The sequence below is a fragment of the Protopterus annectens genome, chromosome 1.part2 (assembly GCF_019279795.1).
Source record: "Protopterus annectens isolate FY-2018-M chromosome 1.part2, PAN1.0, whole genome shotgun sequence".
In the NCBI taxonomy this organism is placed as follows: Eukaryota; Metazoa; Chordata; order Ceratodontiformes; family Protopteridae; genus Protopterus; species Protopterus annectens.
The window spans coordinates 542,285,451-542,311,348 of NC_056727.1; the positions used below are offsets into that span (position 1 = coordinate 542,285,451).

The following is a 25,898-nucleotide window of genomic DNA, read 5'->3' on the forward strand; positions in this document are numbered from 1 at the left end:
TTCAGAAAAGGACATTACGATGTGGAACATTTTGAGACAGTTTTAAATATTTTGGGGTATAAAATGAAGTTAAAACAAAAACTATAACTCTAAACTATGCAGCCACACCAGAACTGGTCCATTACTAGAGATACGTGTAGGAGACGTGACGAGATAAAGTATTGTAGATGTATGGATTAAAAAGAATGCTGTTATGTCAAGTAAGGATTTAAGGGGAGAGGCTGACCAGAAGATGAAACAAAAACAAAGAAACCAGAAGTACTTGATTATAGATACGAATGGTAAAAACATTTTCATTGCTATATTCTTAATCCTTACAGACTTGTATACAGGTGAGGTGCATTTTTATAATATGGAGAAGAAATTGTGGATGACTCTTCCTAAAGAGATGCTTAAGTTTATTTAGGCAGGGAAGAGAATGCGAGTTAAGTTAGATGAGTTGATTCCACCATGGAGCAAGATGGCTGTTTTAGGGTTACCTGATTTGAAAGGGTACTTAAACTCTTCACTTTTAAGGCTCATGTACACAACTTTAGCAGATTACAAGACAGTGGAAAAGATGATGATGGATTTGGGAAGGGGGGGGTGGAAGTATAAAGAGAGATTTGGGAAGAGGGGGTGGAAGTATAAAGAGGGACTAGGATGTAGAGTACTAGTCCTTTAGGAGAATAGTGGCAACCATGCAGAACATTATATTCATATTGTAGCAGAAAGTATTTTGAGAACTAAGCTACTGTACAAATGGAGAAATGAGTTTTTACTAATAGGGATATCTGCAAGTAGTAGTATAGGAGATAGGCAAGAAGGTGATAGAATTTACTGGATGGAATTAGCAATGGAATCAAGGTAATGGAAGCAAAGGTAACAGAGTGGGATGAAGTGAATCAGGAATTTAGATTGAAGGTTAGAGATTGCCTACCATATCAGTGATTTGTAACTGGGAGTAGTCAAAAAGAATGGTCTGGTACTGCAGTACTGTGTAACAGACCAACTCTGGTAGAGTTTGTAGCTGAATATAGACTAGAATATAGAGTTAAAAAGGAGTAATTAGTGCATATAAAATGTTTCATGATAACTAAAATCAATCAGAGGAAGTTGGGGAAAATATTAGGGAAACCAAAAAAGTCACTGGAAAATATTAGGGAAAGAAAATAGAAAGGCAAATTACAAAGGAGTGGGGCTCCCGAGTAGGCAACCAAGTCCAGAAAGTTTAGGATTTTTAGATGTAGGTGTTGTATGTATATTTTTATAACCCAAGTAGCCTTCATAAGATTTTTTCCCCAGATTGATAGCAAATGTTAGAAGTGTATCAGGGAAGAGAGAAAAGTTCAGAACATGTTTTTTGGGAAGGTAACAAGTTACTTGATTTAAAAAAAAAAAATTCCCACAGAGTACTCTGGCAGAAATGATGTAGGAAAAATAATAACTAATGGTATTGGTGGCAAAAAATGTAGTTAGTACTAAATAGTCATCAAAATCTAAACAAAATGTAATGGAAGTTTCCAGTAGTGTATGTAGGGGGAGATGAAATGCAGGTGGGATCTTTAGAAAAAGAAAGGACAAATTTCATAGAAAGAAACTGAATCTGTCAGACCAGTTCTTGCAGAATAATGCTCGAAAGAGTGAAGTTTTAATGGAAGACTGGAATTGAGCAGTTGGTGTATTACTGGAGTGAAAGAAAAGTGTAGAAAAAGAAAATATATGTACAGTATACTGTACAGCAGTAATAATGAAGCTACTATTGCAGTTTTTCTTTCTATTTATGTTTCTGAACTCATGTTGCAACTTAAAATGTGATGATTTAGTAAAGATATTAAAAAAAATATTCAATCCATGTTTTAAAAAAAGAATATTCAGTCAACTTTCCCTTTTTGTCCTCCTGTAAATAGGCCTGTGATAAGTAGTTGGTTCATCTAAGTGATTAGGTTAAAGCTGTCCCCTGAGTTGCACTTAATGACCGTTTCTAAATGTGAACAGAAGAAACCTAGAGTGAAAGTTTTTAGGGGTAACTACTTTTCATAAAGGTACTTGTTGAAAGTCTTATCAGTACATGTGTGACTGGTTAAAAAGTAGGCATACAAAAGAACAAATCTGAGCATTTATTTATAATTGTTGTAAGCTTACTGGCCATTTTCCTAATTTAAATTTCAGAAATCACAAACTATAAATGACATATGCAGAGGGGGTAGGTATCAGCCATAATATCTGTTAAATGGATGTACAAAAGAAACACAAGGAGCCATTCCTTTGCATGAATGCTTGCTTAAGCCTTGGTAAGAGCATTTGCCTTACACCTATTTATTTAGAAAAGTAGACAGAAACCTGCCTTAGAGCATTCCGTGAAAGGTGATACTTTTTATGTGAATATTCTCCAAATAAGCCTGCATCAGAGGTGGATACAATGCTCCCTTTTCTGTCATCCATTTTGCCCTTTGTGATTGAGTACTGAAATTAGCTTCTTCATTGCTCTGCGTTCAGAGGTATACATACATTTTGAACAAAGATGTAATTAACACTTGTTCGTAGAGGTTTTGGTTACATATATTTGTAAGTAATCTAAGTATAATAAGTTGCCAGTCCTACACTGGCCATGAAGGTGGAGACCATCGTCCTTTCAGATCTGGCAGGGGAGTCTTGTGCACAGGCCATCATCCAACCAACTATTAGAGGTGCTTTGTGTTCTCACCAGCATCTTGGCCATAACAGCACATTGCATTTTAGCTGTAATCCCACCCTCCTGGTAGTGAAATGCCAATCTGCATCACCGCATGGAATCCTTATTCTCCTCCATCAGTGCATGCATGTTCCTTAGCTTGCAAGACAGGCAACCATTGCTGGCTTGGACAGACACATTGCACACCCTTCACCATCCGACTGCTGTTTTCTGTGTTTTAACCTCCTTCACACAACACTGAAGTGGCAGATACAATCTCCCAGGAGCCACCACCCTCCCTTTCTCTTGGGATAGGCAATGCCCATCCTCCTCTGCTAAGCCCATCAGCAAACCTAGCTAGCAATCAGACTCTGGTCACATGAGTCCTAGTTAGAGCTTCTCTCTCCATGTCATGAAGCTTCTGATTATAATAAACTTATTTGTATAGTTAGACTTGTATGTAGTCCTCTCCCTTTTAGGTTGTTGGGTAGGAGACCTTCAGTGTACCTTTCTTAAGCTACAAATGCCAGTTGCCTTAAGTCTGCAGTTGTTCAGTGTTACCCCAATGAACAGCTTTGACTAACCCTTTTGTGCCACTTGCAGTTTGCCATATTTGACGGTAGTGTCATGACACCCATTAGGGGTGTGCCTAACACTTTTTGCATTGATTAAAGAGGAAGCACCATTGGACTTCCAAGATAGATGCACACTGATCAGAAGCTTAATTTAAGCTCTCCCAGTGTCAAAAAAGAAATTGAGAGATGATGTCTAGTAATTCTGACAGCTTTAATGCAGTTTAGATACTGGCTAGTATGTGTACTGACTGGATGCTAGCAAAGAAGAAACTTGGAGAGCCTGAAAGAAAATCAAATAAAAAAGGTGAATAGAAAACACTGACTGGAAGGAATTCTGTAGTTGGTCGGCAAAAAGCGTTTCAGGCTCCAGCTTTTGTACAAGAGATGGCTTCTAGTAATTTATAGGAAAAAATTGAATGTATTAAGAGCTGATTCAAATAAAATGAAACATTGAAGGAGCACATCAACTCAAGTAACTAAAGGATAGAAAAATGGAAGAAGGTTAAAGCAGCTATACAGATGAGCTGATAAAGCTGCAAAAACCAGTGTTTGAATTGAAGAAAAAGCTGGTGGAGTATGGGACTTCTCAAGAAGAGCTGGTTCAAAAAATGGTAGAGTTAGAGGACAGATCATGCAGAGAAAATGTGATTTTCTGCTCTACCAGAGAAACTGGAAGGGACAGTGTGTGCATTAATTTTGTGAAAGCACAAATAAGAAACTGGAATGGTTTTCCACAGCAGGATTTGTTAATTGTAATGGCACTGCAAGTGTATTCTCCAGATTTGGCCATGAGAAAGCAGCCAAGACCTGTATTAGCAAAGATGCAATCATATGAGTAGAAAGAGTTGACCCTGACAAAACTGTGGAAGAAGGGCAAAGTATTAAAAATTGGAGACAAATGAGTGCGGAAAATGATAGTTGACTGTACACCAGGCAGAAGAAAAACAAATTTATCCCAGCAGTCAGTGTGTGTTGAGTGTCAGATGTGCAATTCAAGCTGCTATATCCAGCTGTCTTCAGAATATTTTTTTCCTGGAGGATTAAAGGCATTTTTAATGCAGTACAGGCCGAGGAGGAAGTGTATGTTTGTCCTACAAAAAGTGAGCCATCAGACAGAAGGGAACTCTGCTTCTCATTCTTCTTATGATAAAGGTCATAAGGAGACTTTGTTAGTGAAACTCTTTTCAAAGTTCCAAAGAAAAGTGCTTGAGAGACTGAAAAAAGTACAGGAGTTAACTAGAAGATTTGGGAGTACCTTGGACATGAACCAGAATCTGTTGTGGGGAAATGGAAATGAACAGAAAGCAGACCAGCAATACTAAACTTAGCAAATGAATGTGAGATTAAAAAACATCAAAAGGAAAAAGTAACTAAGTAAAACAACTTTTGTTCTTAACGGTATTTGTATAAAACATCTTGTGATATAAATTGCATGTTGTATAGTAAAGTAGGTGTGTGTATTATGTAGTTAGGGGTTCCTACAATGAGGGAGTGAGGATGAGATGATCTTCGTGTTTCACTGTTGCAGTCATCACATTTGGGTTATCTGCTTGCAGTAGCCCTCAATCAGCCTGATTATCAAAGTCTTGGGTCCTGTGTCAGCTGCTGTCTCATCTTCCATGACGTCAGGTAATCAGGGGTATAAAGCATGCACCCGACGCCATTACATCAGTCTTTCTTGCCGTGCGGTGCCCGAAGCAGAAGCAGTTCGCAAGTGCCAGTCGGCAGACTCCTGAAATTTTCGTTTTCTAGTTTCAGAACCGAAGTCTTCAACTAAAGCTAAGTACCCTGTTGGGGAAACTTTTTCTTGCTCTTAACCAATGTCAGTAAAAGTCAATAATTGCATTTCTTGTGGAAAGCAAATGCCTCATAAAGATTTTTATTCGTACTGTATTCCTTGCCTAGCCCATGACCACGACGTACCTCGCTGTCTGTTTTGTGTTTTATTTAAACAACAAACTATTCGTTGTCTGTATATTTACGCTTCTAAATATTTTGGTACTCAGTTCAATTACCCAGATATGGCTTCGGTAAGCCACCCAACTACCGACATTCTGAAAAAATGCAAAGATAAAGACAGAGACAGGCCACCTTGGTCCAAACCTGCCAACGACGCTTCTCCTAAGCTAGTCACCAGTTCGCCGGTACTCAGCGAGGTGCTTTCACAGCCCCTGATACCTGCTACTTCAGATTCACAAGCCTCTACTGAGACCCATTCGGAGTCCGGTATGCTGCAAGATACTTCAACTGTGTAACCTGAGGATGTCTCCACCTTGGATGGGTCCAGAGCCGCTGTGCAGGCACCGGCTTCTGGGGATGTATTCAGGCCTTTTGACTTGCATATTAAACTGGCGCCATCTTCTTCAAGGCCTAAAACTCAATCCATGCCTACAAAACCGATGCCCAGACCACATGGTCAGGCCTCTATGCCTAAAAAACAAATAAGAATGGCTGAAGACCTTATAACTTTAATCAGGGGAAGCCAACCTTCCCCCTCTAAGAAACCTAGGACTGAATTTGCTTATGATTCTTCTGATCAGGATTCTGAAATTTCTGTTTTCTCTGATGACCAGGATTTACCCTTATCTATCTGAGGATTCTGATGCAGAGGACACAATTCCCTCCTTTTCCCCTCCAGAGGATTTCTCTTTTGGTGAAATCTTGCATACTCTTAAGGAGCATTTCCGCTGGGAAAGCCAGAATTACTCTGATTCTAAAAAGAGGCTTAGGGATTTCTTACTCCTGCCCCAACACAGGCCTTTAGCTATTCCCCCTGTACTGTACATTGTTGATGCCTTTTCTGAATCTAGCATGGCCCCTGACTCTCTACCTCCTGCTCCCAGAAAACCAGATGGATATTACAGGGTTCCTGACTCTCACAAGTTCCGCTTTAAAAATCCTACAGCGGATACTGAGACCATTTCACCAGGGACCCAAGGGCATTAAGGCTACTACTGCCAAAAATCCTACCCCCTCTGATAGAGATTCCAGGGCACTAGATAGATGGGGTAAGAAGGTATACACTTCTGCAACCTTGGCCATTAGGGCCTTAAATTGCCAGTTTCATATTTTAAAGTATCAGCAGCATATTATTGGATTGCTTAAACAGAAAATGATGTTGATTCCTGACTGTGCTGAAAAATAAGGATTTACAGGATTTAATGCATTCTGCTGAACAAGTTGGAAAACATACTTTGCAGTTTGGTTTTGATTCACTAGAGGCATCTTGCAGGGCTGCTGTCACTGGATCCATACTTAGAAGGCATGCTTGGCTTAAGGAGCAGTCTTTGCCAGATCTTGTTAAAGCTAAATTACTGGATGCTCCCTTAAACCAGGACCGCCTGTTTGGCAACAAAGCAGAAGTAGTACTTATGGAGGAAAAAGCTAAATCTATGCAAACTGTTAAAGATTTCTTACAAGTACAGCCTCCAAGATTTAGTAGGCATTGGCCGTCTAAGAAATGGTCCTTTTCTGCCTCTTCCAGGCCTTCTCAGTCCAAACCCAGAACCAGCAGAACACCCAGGCTTCAGTCCCAAGGTATGCACAGGACTACGCAGTGTGGGGCTCCCACTTCCAAAGCAGGGAGTAGTAAGACTCTCCCCTATGGTAAACTGTCTCAATGACTTAACTTTAAACCTTCCAAGCCCTTCTCAACTGACTGCTCCTTTAGGGGGAAAGATTGCTATGCAGGCAAAAAAACTGGGAACTCATTACGCAGGACAAATGGGTTTTAAATATAGTTTCCCAAGGATACAGACTCCACTTCCAGACTTTACCAACCCAAAATGGTTGGCCAGATCTACCCCCAAATCAGTGGGCAGAGGCTCAAAAGCAAGTTTTATCTCTCAAGTATAAGGGCTATTCAAACTATCCCAGAAGAGGAAAGGGGACAGTGGTTTTACTCAAGACTTTTCCTGGTGCCCAGAAAAGACAACTCCTGGCGTCCTATCCTGGATATCTCCATCCTAAACACTTTTTTGGTGATCCCAAAAATTCAAGATGCTAAGTCTTCACCAGTTGCTTCCTATGCTAGGCAAGGATGCCTGGTTGGCAACACTGGATTTAAAGGAAGCCTTACCTGCACATCCCAATCAGGGAATCTTGCAGAAGATACCTATACTTCAAAGCAGGCTTCATGCACTATTAGTTCTCTCCACTGCCCTTTGGCTTATCTACTGCGCCCAGAGTATTCACAAAATGCCTAGCTCCAGTCATTGCATTTTTCAGGCAAAGAAATATTCAAATATACCCATACCTGGATGATTGTCTAATTCAGGCAGAAAGCCAGGACATACTTTTGAATCATCTGGCGTTTGTACAAAAGGTGCTAACTTCTCTGGGGTACACCATAAACAAAAAGAAATCTCATGTTGTACCCTGCCAACAAATTCTATTTCTGGGAGCAAGTTGAACACAACTTCCCAGATGGCTTTCCTCACGCCAGAGAAACACGTTCATTTTACAGCTTACTTCAAACTAATGGCCACAAAGACCCTGCTATCTGCAAGACAAATACTGCAAGCCTTGGGGTTCATGGCCTCCTGCATTCTCCTAATTCCATATGCAAGACTGCATGTGAAGAAACTACAATGGTATCAAAAAGCCTATGGTGTCAACATTCTCAGGATCTAGAAGCAATGATTCCTGTCATACCTTGCCAACAGTTCCTTGGGTGGGCAGAGGCCTGCAACCAAAACAAGGGACTGCAATTCACTCTGCCCCTTGCCGCCCAAACCCTAACAACAGATGCATCAGACTATGCATGGGGGAATCACTTGGCAGAGAAATGCATTCAGGGCAAATGGAACCCAAGTCAAATGCACCTGCATATCAATCAAAAAGAAATGTTAGCTGTACAGAATGCTCTGACAGCCTTCAAGGACCACATTCTTCTAGAACAATTAATGGTAAAGATGGACAACACCACTGTTATGTGGTACATAAACAAGCAGGGCAGAACCCACTCATACCCTCTCTGCAGACTAGCCATGGCTCTGTGGAACACAGCCTTGAGCTACCAAGTGCATCTACAGGCTCAATTCCTGCCAGGAAAGCTAAATACACTGGTAGGCGAACTAAGCAGAAATCTCATGGACCCACACGAGTGGAAACTGGAACCAAAGACATTCAACATGTTGATAAACAAATGGGGGAGCCCAGAGATAGACCTGTTTGCCTCTCCCCAGAACTACCAATTGGACAAATTCTGCACAAGGACTCCCCACAAACAAGCTTAGAAAGTGGATGACCTGTCCTTCACCTGGAAAAATCTATCAGTTTATGCCTTTCCTCCTCTGCCTCTCCTCTCCAAAGTACTACTAAAAATCAAACAGGACAAACCAAGGACGATACTGATTGCACCAGACTGGCCACGCCAGCACTAGTACCCCCTCTTGCGCAGTATGTCACTGCTGGCACTATGGCACCTGCCTCAGACCCCTACCCTGCTGTCCCAGCAGGAGGGCCAGATTCTGCACCCTGAGCTTCAAACCCTGAACCTGGCAGCCTGGCTAATTACCTGATCTCTCAGTTACCATCCTTCAGTAAACAAGTATTGGATGTCATTCTGGAGGCAAGGAAGCCTAGTACTAGAAAATCTTATGCTGAAAAATGGAAAAGATTCTGTTCCTGGAACCAAACTCAGGGGATGGGCACAGCAGCACCCAATTTACTTCAAATCTCTTAACTGAGATGCTTCACAAGGGCCTTTACTTTTCCTCCATCAAAATTCATGCCTCAGCCATTTCAGCTCATTAAAACACAGAACTACCCCTCTTCTCTCATCCACTGCTCAAGCTGTTCCTCAGAGGGGCCAAAAACTTAAGACCACCCAGGAGAGCCCCAACTCCAGCCTGGGGCCTTAACTTTGTATTGGAAAAACTCACTCTACCTCCTTTTGTGCCAGCTGCAAGTGCAGAGTTGAAATTCCTTTCTTCGAAAACAGCCTTCCTTTTAGCCATCACTTCAGCAAGAAGGGTGTCTGAATTACAGGCCCTTATGGCTGTGGAGCCTTTCATCATCTTTTATGCAGACGGGGTGTCCCTCTGGACCAATTCCTCCTTCATGGCCAAAGTAGTATCCAGTGTGGCTCTTAATCAATCCATTCATTTGCCAACCTTCTTTTCTAATCCATAGAACAAAGGGGAATGTATACTGCACTTCTTAGATGTGCACAGACAACTTAGATTTTACTTTGACAGGACTAAACCTCTCAGGAAATCTGAACAGCTGCTGGTGGCATTTGCTGCAGGGGCAGAGGGGAAGGCCATTTCAAAGCAAACCATTTCTAAATGGATTGGCCATTGCATTCATTTCTGCTATAAGCACCATGAAAAACCTATCCCACAGGGGATAAGACCACATTCAACCAGGGCTGCATCTACCTCTGCAGCCTTTCTCAGAGGTGTCCCTACCAGGGTCATTCTAGAAGCTGCTACCTGGAGTTCTGTGCATACTTTCACCAAGCATTACCATTTGCCAATTTTCTCTAAATCCAGAGCTGGCTTTGCCACTGCAGTTTTGCAGGGCCTTATAGCTACGTCCTAATGCTAATTACCTCCTCCCATCTTTAGCTTTGGAAATCTACCCAAATGTGATGACTGCAACAGTAAAACACGAAGAACATAGTACAGTTGTGTACACTTACCATAAATGTAGATGTTAGAGTGTATTCACTGTTGCAGTCCTGGTTACCCTCCCTCCAGCCCCCTGACTTCTTTTGGCTATACCTCTTTTCCTTTTTACTATGTTTAAAGCTTTTTGATGTATTTGCTTTTTTGTTGGAGGTTTAACCTTGTATATATATATTTAATTGCTTTCCATTAGGGGGCACCTGATATCTGGGGCAAGAAAAAACTGATGTAATAGTGTCGGCTGCATGCTTTATACCCCTGACTACCTGACGTCATGGAAGATAAGACAGCAACTGACACAGGACCCAAGACTTTGATAATCAGGCCGAATGAGGGCTACTACAAGCAGATAACCTAAATGTGATGACTACAACAGTGATTCCACTCTAACATCTACATTTATGGTAAGTGTACATAACTGTACTTTTGTTCAGTGATTGTTGGATGTGATAAAATACTGAAGTAAACGAGTACTTTAAGTTTTATGAAATGTAAGCCTTACAATGTAAAAAGAGAAAGGCTGGAGAGAAGCTTGTTTAAGTTAATATGCTGTAATCTTGGGCTGTTGGGGTGGGTTAAGGGGTGCATAAGTGAACTAATTCTAATATGTAGAGTTGAGATATTTTCTCTTACCTTTGCATAGGTGAATGTCTGGATTAATGCCCTTGACTTAATATAAAAACAATTTTTTGTGCAAGCATATGGATTTGAAAAGTAAGAAAATATTGTGAATGCAATGAGAAGTTTTCCTTTAGCAAATAAATGTTCAGTGCGAGTTGGAAGTCTGCAGCTGAGGGCAGTTGTTCATTTCTGTTATGTTTCCATGGAGACAAGCTGACTGCAGATGCAGACAGTAAATCTTGAGAGGTTTGGGCATTATTTGTTGAGAGAAATGTAAAATTTAAAAGGTACAAGGCAAGCAGTTCAGTAAAAAATAAAGTTGGAAATTATTGGAAGTGAATAAGAGATGGCCGCTTTCCTGGTACCTAAATACTTCAGTACATTTGCTAAAACAGTAATAATTTAGTTTTATTTAAAGGTAGCCAGTGTACTTTTTCTTAAGGTTAAACGTTAATGTTTTCTGAAAGCGTAAATGGTGTTTTTCACGTCTGCGAGGGGAATATAGATAAGAAAAGAACAGACAACAATTAATGTAAGTGAGAACACAGGCTGTAACATATGCTTTTGAATCGATAACCTTCATTTTAGGTTGGGTAATGCCTGTGTCGATTTAGGACAGTTGTTCCTATCAGGAGGGTTAAACTTGATTATTTGAAGATGTACATAGTTCTTTGTGTTTGTTTTATGTCAATAGATTCTGGGGAATGCTCTGGGTGTGTGGTTCTTTTGTTTGAAGGTTTTCATTAAAACAAAAAGTCTTAAAAATGTTTAATAGGTTCAAATGGAGATGACAAGTAACACTGGTGTAAATGATCAACTTGCCAAATGTTAGTTTTGTGTGTGTGACACAAAAGTTGGAAACAGACATTTAAAAATCTGTCCTGTATAATAGGTGGGAATACTAACTTCTTATCACAATGACTGTACTATCCCTATTATTTTGGAACATAAATTACCTCAAAGATATAGACAAAAAGTACAAGAGTATTGTCCTTGCTCTACCCCAGATTAAGACTTTCCCACTCCTCTTAATCTTGCTTCATACTAACACTACTATCCTTGATTTAACTGTTGATTATATATCCTTGTTGCTGTCAACTTGTATGTCTCCACTCATATGGGAACTCTCCAAACCAACATATTTGTGAATATTATTGCATTTGAGTTTATCATTATAAGCTTTGCGATGTAATCTTTTGGGACCTTGTATGTGGCATGTCTTTTGGGATTGTTGGTGCAAATGTGGACATGGTGTTTGGCACCTGTAGGCATCAGTGGGAGTTAACTTTAGATGCACCTGAAGGTGTCACTCAGATGTAACAAGTTAAGCTCTGTTACTCGTATTTTTGTACTTGTGCAAGTTTTACTTTCTTATTGTATATGTTTGGAGCTTTTCTCCTCAGGTCTATGCTGAAAAAGGGCTTTTTGTGCCCAGTCAGACTAACCCAGTTTACAAATGTCAAATAAATAAAATAAATTATGTTAAGAAATAGAGTACAAATAGCAGTGCTACAGTAGACATTTTTGGAAAAAAATAAACCTGAAAATTTTATAAAGGAAGGATTTCAGGATGGATATTTAGCAGAATATCAGGGACAAAGGAAAAAGGTAGTACTTGTACTAATTGCTAGAGGAGCTCCAGTAGTGACAGAATAGGAAAAAAAAGGTAGTGGTACATTTGTGGTAGTAAGAGACTACTGGCAAGGGAGGAGCATTACACTGGCATATATTCATATTCCACCTAAAACTGTTATAGAGCTTAACATTTTGGGAGAAATAGTTTTCAACAGGAATATTACTTATCTGAGGGGACTGGAACTTGATTTACAACAGCGAGGATGTATCTGGGGGACCTAGACAAGAAAATAAAACAAAATAGGGTACATTTCTGAAGAAATGTACAAAAATATTTGATATGGAAGAATGAATTCAGTAGTAAGAACTTTGAGCAAATTTACATATTTTTCTCCAAGGTGCAGTAACTGGACTAGATAGAAGTTATATTTCACAGGAACATGTGAATTTAATTAAAACATTCAACACATATCTAATATATTTCAGATCATGTGCCAACAAAAATGAAGATAAAAACGCAAGGTAATGAAGTAAAAATGAGACCCTGGTCCTTTCCCACCTATCTGTTAAAAAGAAGAATTTAAGGAATGGGTAGTGGAAATTATTCAGAAGTTATTATGGAAGATAGAAATCTCTTCAGATTTTATAGCTAATGAGTGAGAAAATGAAAGTGGAGTTCAAAAATAAGGTTGAAATAAAAGAAAAGGGGATATGGTTAAGAAGTAACAGGAATTATTTAGAGGGGCTTACAAAGGTTAAAGTATTACACAATAAGGGGGAGTCTCACAGGGCTAGAAGGGCTCAACTGCAGAGCGCTAAAGAGAAAATAAAGTATTTGGATAATATGCATGAGTTTAGAAAAATTGCTGTTAAGCAACTTTTTTTTTTTTGATTACTCCAGGGTAGAAAAACGTTTAGCGCAATGACTTAGGCAGCATAAAGTAGAAAGGGCTGTTGCCAAGCTGAGGGCTTATAACAAGAAAAATAAACTGAGATCCTTTAACTGAATTAGAGATATTTTGGAAATGTTATGAAAATGTGTATAACGCAGGGAAATGTGGTGGTCAAGCAAGAACAACACAAATAGAAATATTTATGGAGGACTTAAGCATGCCAAGGTTAGAGGTAGATGAGGCTCAACAATTAACAGGATAGGAGGAGATGAGATAAAAATAGTGACATATAATCAATCTGCAGGAAAGCCTCCAGGAATAGTTGGTATGCCTGTGGAAGTTAGGACAGAAGAAAGTGATAAGATATATAATGTTTTGTTTTAGCAGTATTTTAAAAGGAGGGGGAGGCTGTGATAGCTGTAATACTTAGATGGTAAAGGTTCATCAGATCTTTCTTCATCTGATACATTTCAATTTTAAACCATAATTATAAAGTATTTGTCTACAATAACTAAAAAAATGGCTGTGGTGTAGCCAAAGTTGATAGATATGGATCAGCGTGGTTTTAAGGAGGGGAGATAAACATTTGACAACATTACTAGAAAAATGATGATTCAGAGGGAAGCAGAATATAAGAAAGTACTGCTGTTCTTGGTTTTTCTTGATGCAGAGAGAGCATTCAACAGAATAAGCTTAGATTGTGAGTAGGGCAGTGGAAGAATTTGCATTCCCTGATACAGTAATAAGGTTTATTAGGAGGATATATGAAGGATTGGAGGCAAGAATTAAAGTGGGAAGGTTCTTCTCTGATAAGTCGTGTCTCAGTAGAGGAATCAGGCAGGAGTGTCCTCCTCCCCCTTTTATTTCCTTTATATTTAGAGCCATTGTCAAAGAAAGTAAGGGACTCAGAAATTCAAGGATATAATTGATATAGTAATCAAGAAAAGTTGGCTTTATTTGTAGGCAATATTTTGTGCTTGATAAAACCAGAAAAGAACATCTCAGTGTTATGGAACGAACATCTCAGTGTTATGGAACATTCTGAAACAGTTTCAAGTCTTTTCAGGATATAAAATTAATGACGATAAAACAGACCCTATAGCTATAAATTATGTACCCACACATTGGTTGAACAAGAGCCATATTTATGGAGATGCGATAAAATTAAGCATTTAGGAGTATGGATTTAAAAGTGTTCTCTTGTGGCAGCTAAGGATATGTGAGAAGAGACTAAAAAGATCATACATAAACTGAGAAACTAGAAGCTTGTGTTTGTGGTTGTGGACCGCAAGATACAAGCAGTGAATGTTTTTAGTCTCAAGTTTTATATACAAGTCAGGCATATTTTTCATCAACACAGAGAAGTTGTGATTATAACTTATTAAAGAGTTGAAGGAATCTATCTTGGAGGTCAAAAGGGCAAATGACAAGTGGGTTAAGTTGATCCTTCCAGTAGAACAAGATGGGTTTAGGCTTACTGACTTGAGTGGATTGTATAGAGCTACGGAGTTATGGCTGATATACATAACGCAAGCAGAAGCCTATATGATGACGAAATGGGGAAAATTCAGGAAATAAAGGAGAATGAGATTTTGGATACAGATCCTTAAGGAGAATAATAGCAGCCACAGAGCATATTTAAAGTAGCAGAAAATATTGGAAGAACTAATCCAACACAAGAATAGACAAAGGAGATTTTACCGAAAGGATGACTGCAATTAGGGATGCAGAGAATAGGGAAGTGAAGGTTGGAATTTACTGGAGAAAAATGGCAAAGGAACCAAGGTATTGGGAGCATATAACTAGACAGGGAAAGGTAATGGAATGGGAAGAGACAGAGAAGGCATTTGGACTGCAATCAAGAGATTGTCTTCTCTGTCAAGAATTGATAGCAGTGTGTAGGCAAAGAGAAAGGGTTACAGAAATCATAAGGGAAAGACCTGCTCTGGTGCACTTTTTAGTTGCATCTAGAACAGATCCTGCTGTTAAGAGATAATTGGTGGAGTATATAAAATATAGCTAAATAACTATAGGAGTTAATCAGGGCACGTTAGAAATGAAGGATAAGCAAATTTATACATAAACAACGAGAGGCTGTATGTTTGGCTCCCAAATATGCAACAAAGTATTTAAGAATTGGGATTTTTGCTTGAAAGTGTTTGCATAGGTATTTTTATACCCCAAGTAGACTCCAAAGAATTTTTCCTCGGGTATATGGCAAATGTTGAGGATGTGATGGGAAAAAAAGGTGACTAGGAGCATGTTTTGGTAGCGTAACGAGTTGGCAGACTTTAAAAATTCCTCACAGAGTACACTTGTCATAAATATTTGGTGAGCAAATGGATGCAACTAAGGAAATTATTCTTTTGAGTTGAGACATTGAATCTGAATTGGCTAGGCATAGTAAGGCCTTGCTAAATTTAATTCTAGTGGCTGACAAAAAAGCAGTTATAATTAAAAATGGAAATAAAGTCTAAACCAGCTGTATTTGAAGTATTGAATATTGTAACAGAAGTAAAAGAACTGGAAATGGGAGTAGGATCTTTAGAAAAGGTAGGAGAAAATTACATAGAAAAAATGGAAATTGTGGGAACAATGCATGCAAAATAATGTTCTGCAAGGGGAGTGAAAGTTGAAGGGATGGCAGGAGCTGAGCAATTTATGCAATGTTAGATTGATGATGGTTATACAAATGACCAGATGTGATGTATAATTTGTGTTTGGGATCATGTTAATTGGTTTGTTTTATATAAATGTATGTTTGTAGGTGTCTTGTGCGATAATTCAATAAAGGTGTTAAAAAAATAAAGGGGGGGCTCTGTCAAGTGTTTTACTTGTATCTTTGCTGACAATGGTTCTTGTGTTGCATTGGTTAGAAAGATAACACTTCACAATGACCTGAAGGGAATTATACATCAAGCAGGGTAGGAAACTTGGATACACTGAAAGAGGAGAGATATACCACTCTGGAGCTTTGCAGTCTTTACTGAAACCAGTTATGTCTCTCTATAAGCTCTGTTAGTATTAAATTGTTGCTTTTCAGTAGTTGATCATCATCTTCAGCTTTTCCCCTATGCCTCATCTTGTGGAGTAACTTAAGTTAGTGCAGAGTCCTACAAAAATATCCTGTCAGATATTATAACCATGTCAGTTTCTTTGTTGATCCTTTAATCCCCATTACGATATGGTGACAGTGAACATTGTTTAGAATGTAGCTCATAAGAAACACTGCTTGATTTATACAGATTAAGATGACAGATTACTGCCTGCAGTTTAATTTGTGTAGGGTATTTGTAAGTAACTATTCTGAGTTTCCATCACAAGAGTGGCTTTCAGTCTTGGCTGTATTTCTATTCTTCGTTACTCTGTTGCCTTTTCGGAAAATGGAGTTAGAAGATGGAGATAAATCTTTCTGGAGTCATCCTTTTTATCAGCCATTTTTGTGCTTCATGCGCTTGGTATTACCTGTAATTAGTTGTATCTTTTACTGATGATACTTTTGCTGATTAGTCCTGCAAGCAGCTTCAGGACTGAGAGCCCTTAGTGGCCCACAATGATCAGTACATTTGAAATGGTTGGAGGCGGCATGCATGCACTAATATTATAACTTGCTTTGTGCAATATATGCTTAGACTCAATCGCAAATGGGCAGATACAGTTACATTAAGTACTTAAATTGTGTGTGTACTGGAATGCACTAACCAGCATGAAAGAACAAATCAGCATTCCTTTAGTGTCTAGCAGCAAGAAAACAAATGCACTTTTTCTTACTGGTCTACATTTGGTATACGTTTCCATTGTTCGGTGTGAAAACACAAGTGGCTGGAGGGATCCCATAGCTGTGTATGCAATAGGTAGAATCAGTTTTAAGTCTGCTTCAGTAAACAAGCTTATTTTTTGAAAATCTTGGATGCACATAAACTGAAATCCAGTAAAACATCCACCATAAACTGTTGTTATTGTTTAAAATTAATTAGCTGCCGGCAGATTCAGTGAAAGAGGGAGATAAAGCCCCAGCACTTAGTTTGATTAGTAGCTTGGGAGTTTTATGAAGTTGGGGCTGGAGCAAAATGTATATAGCACAATCCTTTGGAGGAAGAGGAGTTATGTTGCGGTGTGAGTTCTGAGGTAGGTGTGCCATCAGCTGAATAAGTCATCTTCTGATGGCAGTCTTCATATTGCAGGGTAAGGGTGTTATGGGTCCTCACAGGGAAGCAGGTAACTCATCCCCTGCCCAGTGTGAGAGATTAGGCCATGCAAACACTGTAATTACCAGAATGTTGACGGTGGCACAAATAACTGCCATAGCTTCCTGTATGGTGGCCATGCTAGACGTCCCTCATCCCCATAATGTACTGGGTTAATTTTCTGGTATGGAGGAATGAATGGGTAGAGTCTAAGTGTGTTAGACTTGATGTTTCGTAGTCACCAGGACAAGATAAAAACAACAAGAGAAAAACAGAAACCACACTGTATTCCTCTCCAGAAGTGGAATGTATTTAGAGCAATATAATAATTGATGTCCTCTTTTTCTCATGTTAGAGTATTCATAACAGTAGGGAGGTTGCTGCCCTGCAGCACCAGACATCTGGCAAGTATACCAAAGTCTTTGGATCAGGGGTATGTGCGACGTTGCATGTCAGAGCCATAAACCTATGTCGGCTATATATGTGACGTCTGCACATACCCAGCTCAGAACGTCTGTGCAGCAGTGATCTACAGATGCCTGATCTCCAGCTCGTGGAATCCAGTGGTTCAGCCACCTTCAGCTGTTTGCATTCAAGCCAAGTACCCTTTTGGGATTTTTGATTATACTTTCTTTTCTTGCATTCCAGGTGTACTTGTCAGCTAGAAAGGGAAAGTGTGCTTGTGGAAGACAGATTCCACATAAGGACATGCACGACAAGTGTTTGTTTTGCTTAGGGGCAGGCCACGACTGCAAGTTTTGTGACATCTGCCAATCCTTTGTTTCCAAAACTTTGAGAAGCGATGTAGCTACTATAAATTTGTACGTAGAAAAAAAAAAACGACTCCCACGTTTAGCATCAGGTATGGTGCATTGGGACAGCGCAGTGGTGCAACAGTAGCATTGTTGTTTCACCTTCTCTGGTTCGATTCTCTACTCTAGTGCCTTCTGTGGGGAGTCTGCATGTCCTCCTAGGTTTTCTCTGGGTGCTCCGATTTCTTCCCACTTTACAAAGACATGCATCTAGAGCATTTCTACCTGGGCCTCCACTGAAAATTGGCTTAGTTTCAAGTCCGACTTTCCCAGTAAACAAATGTTAAATAAATAAATTTAAAAAAAGTTATAGAGGGTGGGGTAGGTACCTGTGAGGAGCCGTCTCAGAAGAAGGCCAAAAAAGTTAGGCCCAATGCCCATGCTGCAACTCAGGAGTCCGGTGAGACTCTGGAGACGGATGTTAGCCCAGGGTCTCATCGGGTATTGGTTTTACCGCTGGAATTGGGGACCGTGGTGGAAGCCGCTTCAGCGGAAATCCGGAGTACATCTGCTGAGGTTAGTCAACTGTCAGGCCCTGATGGTGAGAGGGAGCCACGGCTCTTGGCTTAGGAGGAGCCTACTACCACCTTACATTCCACCCCGATGTCGGCTCCCAAACCGACTACTCCTGTTTCTTTAAAAAAAGAAACAAAATGAAAAGCACAAAACTGCAGAATCTACACCAGGATGGGAAGCTTTTTCTCAGAACTTGTTCAGAGCCTTCAAGGCCCTTCAGTGTCAGGTGCCCCAGTCAGTTCTATCCCTTGTGCAGCCCCTGGAAGACTCAGAGGATGAAATCTCTTCCTCAGATGAATTCCTTATTTATTGTTCCCAAATTCAGTCCTACACGGACTTTGCTACCCCTGAAGATGACTGCCTTAGTCCTGAGTCCCCTGGGGAAGAATTTTCCTTTGGAGATACCATTACCTTAATGAGACATTATTTTAAATGGGAGGTTTCTGATGTGTGTGAGACAAAAAGGTATTTTGAACTCCTGCAGATGGAACAGCCTTCTCTGTCTGCAGTTCCCCCTGTGCTCCCAGCTTTCCAGGATGTCTTTCAGACTGCCTGTCAGAACCCAGCCTCCAGCCTCTAAACAACCTGATAGATTTTACAAGGTTCCCCAACAGGCACAATTCCTGTTCAAAAATCCTCCTGCAGACCCTGCAGTTGTTGCTGTGTCAGCAGACAAATCCTCCAGACAGTTACCCTCTTCTTCGTTCCCAACAGATAAAGATAGCAAATTCATGGACAGACTGGGGAAGAAAATATACACTTCTTCCACCCTGGCCATCAGAGCTATTAATTATCAAACTGTGAACGCCACAGACATGCAGGTAGCTGGTGAAAAACTTCTTCTTTATTGCACTCTGGTACTTCGGCCTTCGCCTTCTCAAGGAATTCACCAGCTACCTGCATGTCTGTGGCGTTCACAGTTTTTTATATTCTTCCTATTTGTGTTTTCTCATCTATTAATTATCAAACCCATATGGCTAAATTTGTCCTAGATTCATTGTCTAAGGCCACTCCCCTAATGCCTGAGGTAGCAGATTCTCCTACCAAGTCTCGGCTAACTGCTCTGCTCTCTACTGCCTCTTAGGTGACCAGGCATTCAGTAAAGTGCAGCTTTGATGCTGTAGAAGCATCATCTGGCTTTGTCCTCAGGACTATTCCTGGTTGAGACTCCAGCCTCTAACCTTAGATGTACAGGCCAAATTGCTTGATGCACCTCTGGGTAATAAAGCTCTCGTTGGCACTGCTTCACCTGAGCTCCTTAAATCCCTCCAAGAAAAAAGCAAAGATCTACAAAATTTTAACCATTTGCTCATCTCGCCCATTCCTAGATGCCACAGAAACTACCCACAAAAGACCAGTTTTGTAAGGCAGTCCTCCTACTCTGCTGCAGCCCAGTCTAAGGGACGGAGGGATTTCAGTAAACAAACTACCCCAGCCACCCCTCCACCTCAACTCCTACTTCCTTTTGGAGACAGCCTGACCCTGACAGCTCCTCCACTGTGGCACAAATTCCTTAACCAGATCCACCCCCCCCCGTCCCACCATCTATAACCCTATCCCTACCCCCCTGGCAGAAAATCACTTCAGGGAGTTGGGTCCTTTCTATCATAAAAAACGGTTACTTCATGACTTGGTGGGCAGTTCCACCCTTCCAGGGGACCCCTCAACCTCCATCAAATCAGCTCCACCTGTTTCCAGCAATTCTGAATCAGCTCCTATTTCAGGGTACAAACGAACATGTCCCTGGGGATCACACAGCCAAGGGCTTTTATTTCAGAATGTTCCTGGTTCCAAGAAAAGATGATCCTTGGAGACTAGTTCTTGACTTGTCCCATACTCAGTCAATATCTCAAGGTGTCTACCCTCAAGATGCTCACCTTACAGCATCTCTTAGCTCTTATCCCTCACCAAGCCTTTATGGCATCCCTGGATCTGAAGAATGCTTACCTTCACATCCCCATTCACCCCAGCTACAGCAAATTCCTGCGTTTCTCAGTAGGTTCCTCACATTTTCAGTTTTCTGCATTGCCATTTGGGCTCTCTACAGCACCAAAAGTGTTCACAAAGTGTCTAGCCCCAGTTATCGCCCATTGCAGAATGCAGGGCATTCAAATTTACCCCTACCTAGACCTCCTAACTCTGTAACAGGACTATCACTCCCTGTCCATCACTTACACATGGTGGCCAGGATCTTGGAGGACCTAGGTTTCACAGCTAATCTACAAAAATCTCAAATGACACCAAGTCAAGACTTGGTGGTCTTGGGGTGCAGGATAAGGCCAGAAGGTGGAAAACCCTCACCCACTACTTCCAGTCTCTTTCCTCTCCCAGCCATCTCAGCCAGGGAGTTTGAGTGTCCTGGGCTACATGACCTCCTTGATTCCCATGTTTCCCTTGGCCAGGCTGCATATAAGGAAAATCCAGTGGTTCTTGAGGAATTTGTGGAGCCAACACACATCCTCTGGATGTTACACTCCCTCTTGTCCTATGCCTGAAAAAGGAGCTGTCATGGTGGATCTCCAACATTACCCTCGATCAAGGGGGGTGTACCCCCTGCAGATCCCTCCTCCCACGCAACACCTCTACACAGATGCATCAAATCTAGGTTGGGGAGCCATCCTGCACAGCAACAAGAATCAGAACAAAGTTCAGGGAGACTGGTCCACCCAGAGAAAAAAGGACCACATCAACATAAAAGAACTGAGGGTCCTTCTCTTGGCACTGAAGGCCTTCCAAGAGATTCTGCTGCCAGGCACCTTGAAGGTAATCACAGACAATATGACTGTTCTGTGGTATGTCAATAAGCAGGGAGGGACAAGGTCTTATCCACTCTCCACCTTGGCATTTAGATTTGGTCCCTAGTGGCAAACCTTCACATAGACCTGCAAGCTGTTTGCATTCCCTCAGCAGAGAATGTGATGGCAGACCCCCTGAGCAGTACGTTAGCACCCTCTCACGAACGGATGCTTCACAGATAAGTGTTTTTGGAATCTTATTCACAGGTGGGGTATTCCACAGGCAGATCTGTTTGCCTCCTCCCAAAACAGACAGATGCCCCGCTTTTGCATGAGAGCTCTGCATCCACAAGCTTGGAAGGTGGGCGTCTTCTCTTTTTCATGGGAGGGGATGTTCCTTTATGCCTTCCTCCTTCACACTGATTCGAAAAGTCCTTCTGAACATTCAGTGGGACAAGCCAGAAATCCTGCTGCTGACCTCCTTTTGGCCAAGACAGCATTGGTTTACCCTACTATTTCTATTAGCCAAGGGCAATCACCACAGGTTACCTCACCGATTCGACCTACTCACACAAGACAGGGGATCCCTCATACACTCACAGATGCTCAACCTCAAACTGACCTTATGGGTGATAGAATTCTGATCCCCTGTAGACACCTGTATTCGGAGGGACGTACTCATTGTCCTGCAGGAGGCCAGGAATCCTAGTACCAGGAGAAATTACTTATCTAAATGGAAAATATTCTCCAGGTGGTGTCTCAAGAACAAACAGGACCCATTACTTGCTTCGGTATCTATGGTCCTTTCTTATTTGTGTGAGCTTCTACATTCTGGACTGACATATTTTTCTGTAAAAGTGCATTTGTTAGCCATCTCCGCTTGTCTCCCTTTACTACCCCTATTGCATCCAGGCTAGACATAAAACTCTTTTAAAAAGGGGTTCTCCATATTAGAGCTCCTTGTATAAGACTATTGCTGCATCCTGGGACCTAAAGTTTGTGCTGGAAAAACTTACATTACCTCCCTTTGAACCCAGCCCATTCAGCATATCTTAAGTTATGTACTTGGAAAACAGTTTTGTTGTTGCTCCTTACTTCTGCCAGGAGGGTCTCCAAAATCCAAACCCTTATGGCCACTCCTCCTTACCTTATCTACCACAGAGAAAGGGTCTCCCTCAGAACCAATCCTTCCTTCATGCCTAAGGTGGTTAATGAGCTCTCCTTGAATCAGACCTTTAATATACCTGTTTTTCCCCTCCACCTCAGAACTCCTCAGAAAGGACTTTGCATTCCCTGGATGTTCATAGACAACTGAGGTATTATCTAGACAAGACCAGATCCACTAGTCGTGACAGCTATCTCATTTTGCTATTCCTTTCATGGAAAGGAATTGAATTCCAATGTGAAAGCCCATTCTACCTGAGCAGCTGCCTCTTCAGCAGCCTTTTTCAGGGGCATGGACAACTGTTCCATTCTGGAAGCAGATACTTGGTCTTCTGTACATGCCTTCACCAAACATTACAAGCTAGATTTGATTTCTAGAGCAAAGGCTGGGTTTGCCAGGTCAGTTTTGCAGGATCTCATTGACTCCATCTCCCAACCTACCTCCCAGGTACCTACCTAAAGCTTTGGTACTCTCCCTACTGTTATGAATACTGCAACATGAGAATAGAAGGGCATTGAATAGTTGTGTAAGAACTTACAATAACCATGGATGTCCGTCTCTTCCATGTTGCAGTATTCAGTCCCCCCACCCCTATGCGTTTGCTTTCTTTAAAGGGTATAACAGCTCCCATATAGTTATACAGCGTAAATACTCGACTGGTGGTATGTGTGGGTCTGGGAAGCTTCTTGCCTTCTAGCCTCCCAGGGGTTCTGCAGTATGTGGCAGCCAGTTCTGAGTTGGGGACGTGCAGGTGTCACAAATAAAGCAGTCTGTTTATGGCTCTGACCAGCAACGTAGCACATACCCCTGCTCCTAAGACTTTGGTTTACTGGCTAGATGTCCGGTGCTGCAGACAGCAACCTCCCTACTGTTATGACTACTGCAACATGGAAGAGAAGGACATCGAAGGTTATGGTAAGCTCTTACACAACTATTCTTTTTTCATTTCTGGAAGCTTTGTCCATATGTTAATTTTTAAAGGGGTTTCATTATTTTGTTTGGATGTTAGGTTTTGAAGTATGTGTTTACTATGGTGTTTTATGATAGCAGCACAAAGTTAATACTTAACTGGATGCTTATTGTGGTATTTCTACAGAAGTTCTTTGAAAATTTAAATCCTATGGAGAATGTTCCAGAGAAAGAGTTTACAGATTATCTTTTCAACAAATCCCTGGAGATTGAGCCACGTAATGCCAAGACTCTGCAAAGATTTGTAAGTATAAACTTTTCTCTGTCACTACACTTTGAACAGCAATGTTTGATGGTTTCATTAAGCATTAGAGTAGTTGTCATGAGTCAAGTGTACAAGATTAATTTAAATCCAGCTTGTTTAAAATGAATGGGAGGTAGAGCATTTGTAGAGTAAGGGAAGATACCACCTCTTAATTACAGTAAAAGTTTATAATAAAGACGCAGGTTTAGTTAAGTATTACTGCTTGCTAGCAAGTATAGCACCATTTGATTACTGAAGAAATATGTCCTATTGTGGGGAAAATGAGGTTTCCAAGTATTTTTATTACCATAACTACAGTGGACCCCATTCTTAAGTCAGGGTATGATTAGAGTTCATTGAATTAGTCTTGTTTCAGTCTTTGATCTTGGCCAAGAGTGCTCTTTGCTCTCCTGAGCAACAGCAGTGTGCCCAGAATTGCCATCTCCTAATTAATGTGGGATTGCATGTATTGGTAGCATATACAAGCATGACTGTAAATTCTTTTTTTAGACCCATTGCTCCCATTACTTTTAGAACTGTCTAGGTATCATTATTCCACATTGTTGTTGTGTCTGCCGGCAAATTATTTTATGAATTTCTCTCTCTATACACACAACAATGTAATCACTGAGTGCCGCATTTTCAATGATCAGTACTAAAACTTGGTGCCTGTATTTCATGGGCTACTATATCTAGTTTGCTCTTGTCTGTTTTTGAACTGCAAGTAATGGATGATGTCCTGACTGAAATCATTGTTGCAGTATTCCTGATGTGGGTTGTCATCAATGACATTTGACTGGGGTACAAAAACTTTACCTTCCCTAGGTTGTATGTCCAGTGCATGACCTCAGCTCATATACTTTGGGGTGTATAGATGGACATACTAGGGTGGATACCCAGACTATCTTGCTGCCAGCCTGAATACAGGTCATACATCCGTCAGACTGTCTGCTGTTTGGTCACTGGTACCTTTCTTTGATTGTTTATCCAGATAAGTGCCCTTTTGGGGAGCCTTCCTTTTTATCTTATGATGATATTTTGTTGAAAGTTGTAGATGTCGGCTAGGAGTGTTAGGTGTGAGTGTAGTAGGCAGAATTCCGTACAGGGATTTACATACCAAGTGTCTTACAGGTTCCTACACGTTACTAGGCTAATGGCCCTGGAGCCCATACAAGTCTAGCACATTTATCCCAAGTTGCCCCAATTGTCAGTGGTTAGGTGGCCAGTTTTTTTTTCTTCAAAAACCCTTTATTGAATTATCACTTATGTCACAGGCAAATTTACATTCATGTAAAAGTAATCAAACTGTATTAACATAACAAACATTATACTTCACATATATTGCTATATATCATATAACCTAACATAAATTTTTCAATTCCTGTCTTTTTTAAACAAGACACATCTTTATTAAACCATTACGTACTACACAGGCAAATCATACATTTATATAAATGAAAGCAAACCACACTGAGCCAATCCTAGTTGTAAGTATTTTGCATCACAAACCATACTGATACACTCCCGGTTGCAAACATTATATACATCACTTATAGTCTACCCACTCTTTTTCATGCAAACATTACAGAGCTCATTTAAGTCCTGGCACATTTTAAACCTCATTCCTCCTTTGTATGTATTGTTCCCACAATTCCCATTTTTTCCTATGTAGTTTGCTCCTACCCTTTTCTAAAGATCCCAGTTCCAGTTGTTTTATCTCTGTTACTATATTCACTCCTTCCAGTATAGTTGGTTTAGATTTTGATTTCCATTTTCTAGTAATTGCCTTTTTAGCAGCCACTGTTAGACACAGCAAGGCCTTACCATGTCTAGGCAATTCCGATTATGTATTATAGCTCAGAAAAATCATCTCCCTCATCAGACCAATCTGCCCACCCAACATCTCCGATAGTGCATCCCTCAGGGAATTCCCTAAAGTACTCCAACTAACCATACTTCCAGAAAATATGTTTCCATTTATCTCTTTCTTCCCCTTCACACCTCCAATATTTGATGTCTATTTGTCTGAGAAAAAATTCTCCGGCATCTACTTGGGGTTTAAAATGTGTATGTAAACATTTTTAGGCAAAAATCCTAAGTCTTCTAGATTTTGTTGCATATTTGGAGGCATACATATATTCTCCCATTGTTTCTTTGTGAATTGCTTATCCAGTCTCTCTTCCCAATCCTTTCTAACCTCGTCTGATCACTTCTTACAGTTATCATGCAATATTTTATATGCTGTAATAATCTTTCTGTTTGTAATGGCTGATTCCATTCTTTGCCTATACTATGATATCAATCCCTGATATGGAAGGCAA

The 25,898-nt window shown here is 40.6% G+C and overlaps 1 protein-coding gene across 1 annotated transcript in view; it reads left to right on the forward strand.

The window, feature by feature from the left end:
* The window catches only part of LOC122790011 (son of sevenless homolog 1-like), a gene marked incomplete at its 5' end in the record, with an annotated part of 1,046,520 nt that overhangs the window by 785,663 nt on the left and 234,959 nt on the right, over positions 1 to 25,898 (forward strand). Inside the window, 1 exon segment of the mRNA XM_044057549.1 lies at positions 23,461 to 23,577. Within this exon segment, the coding sequence (XP_043913484.1) occupies positions 23,461 to 23,577 (117 nt within the window).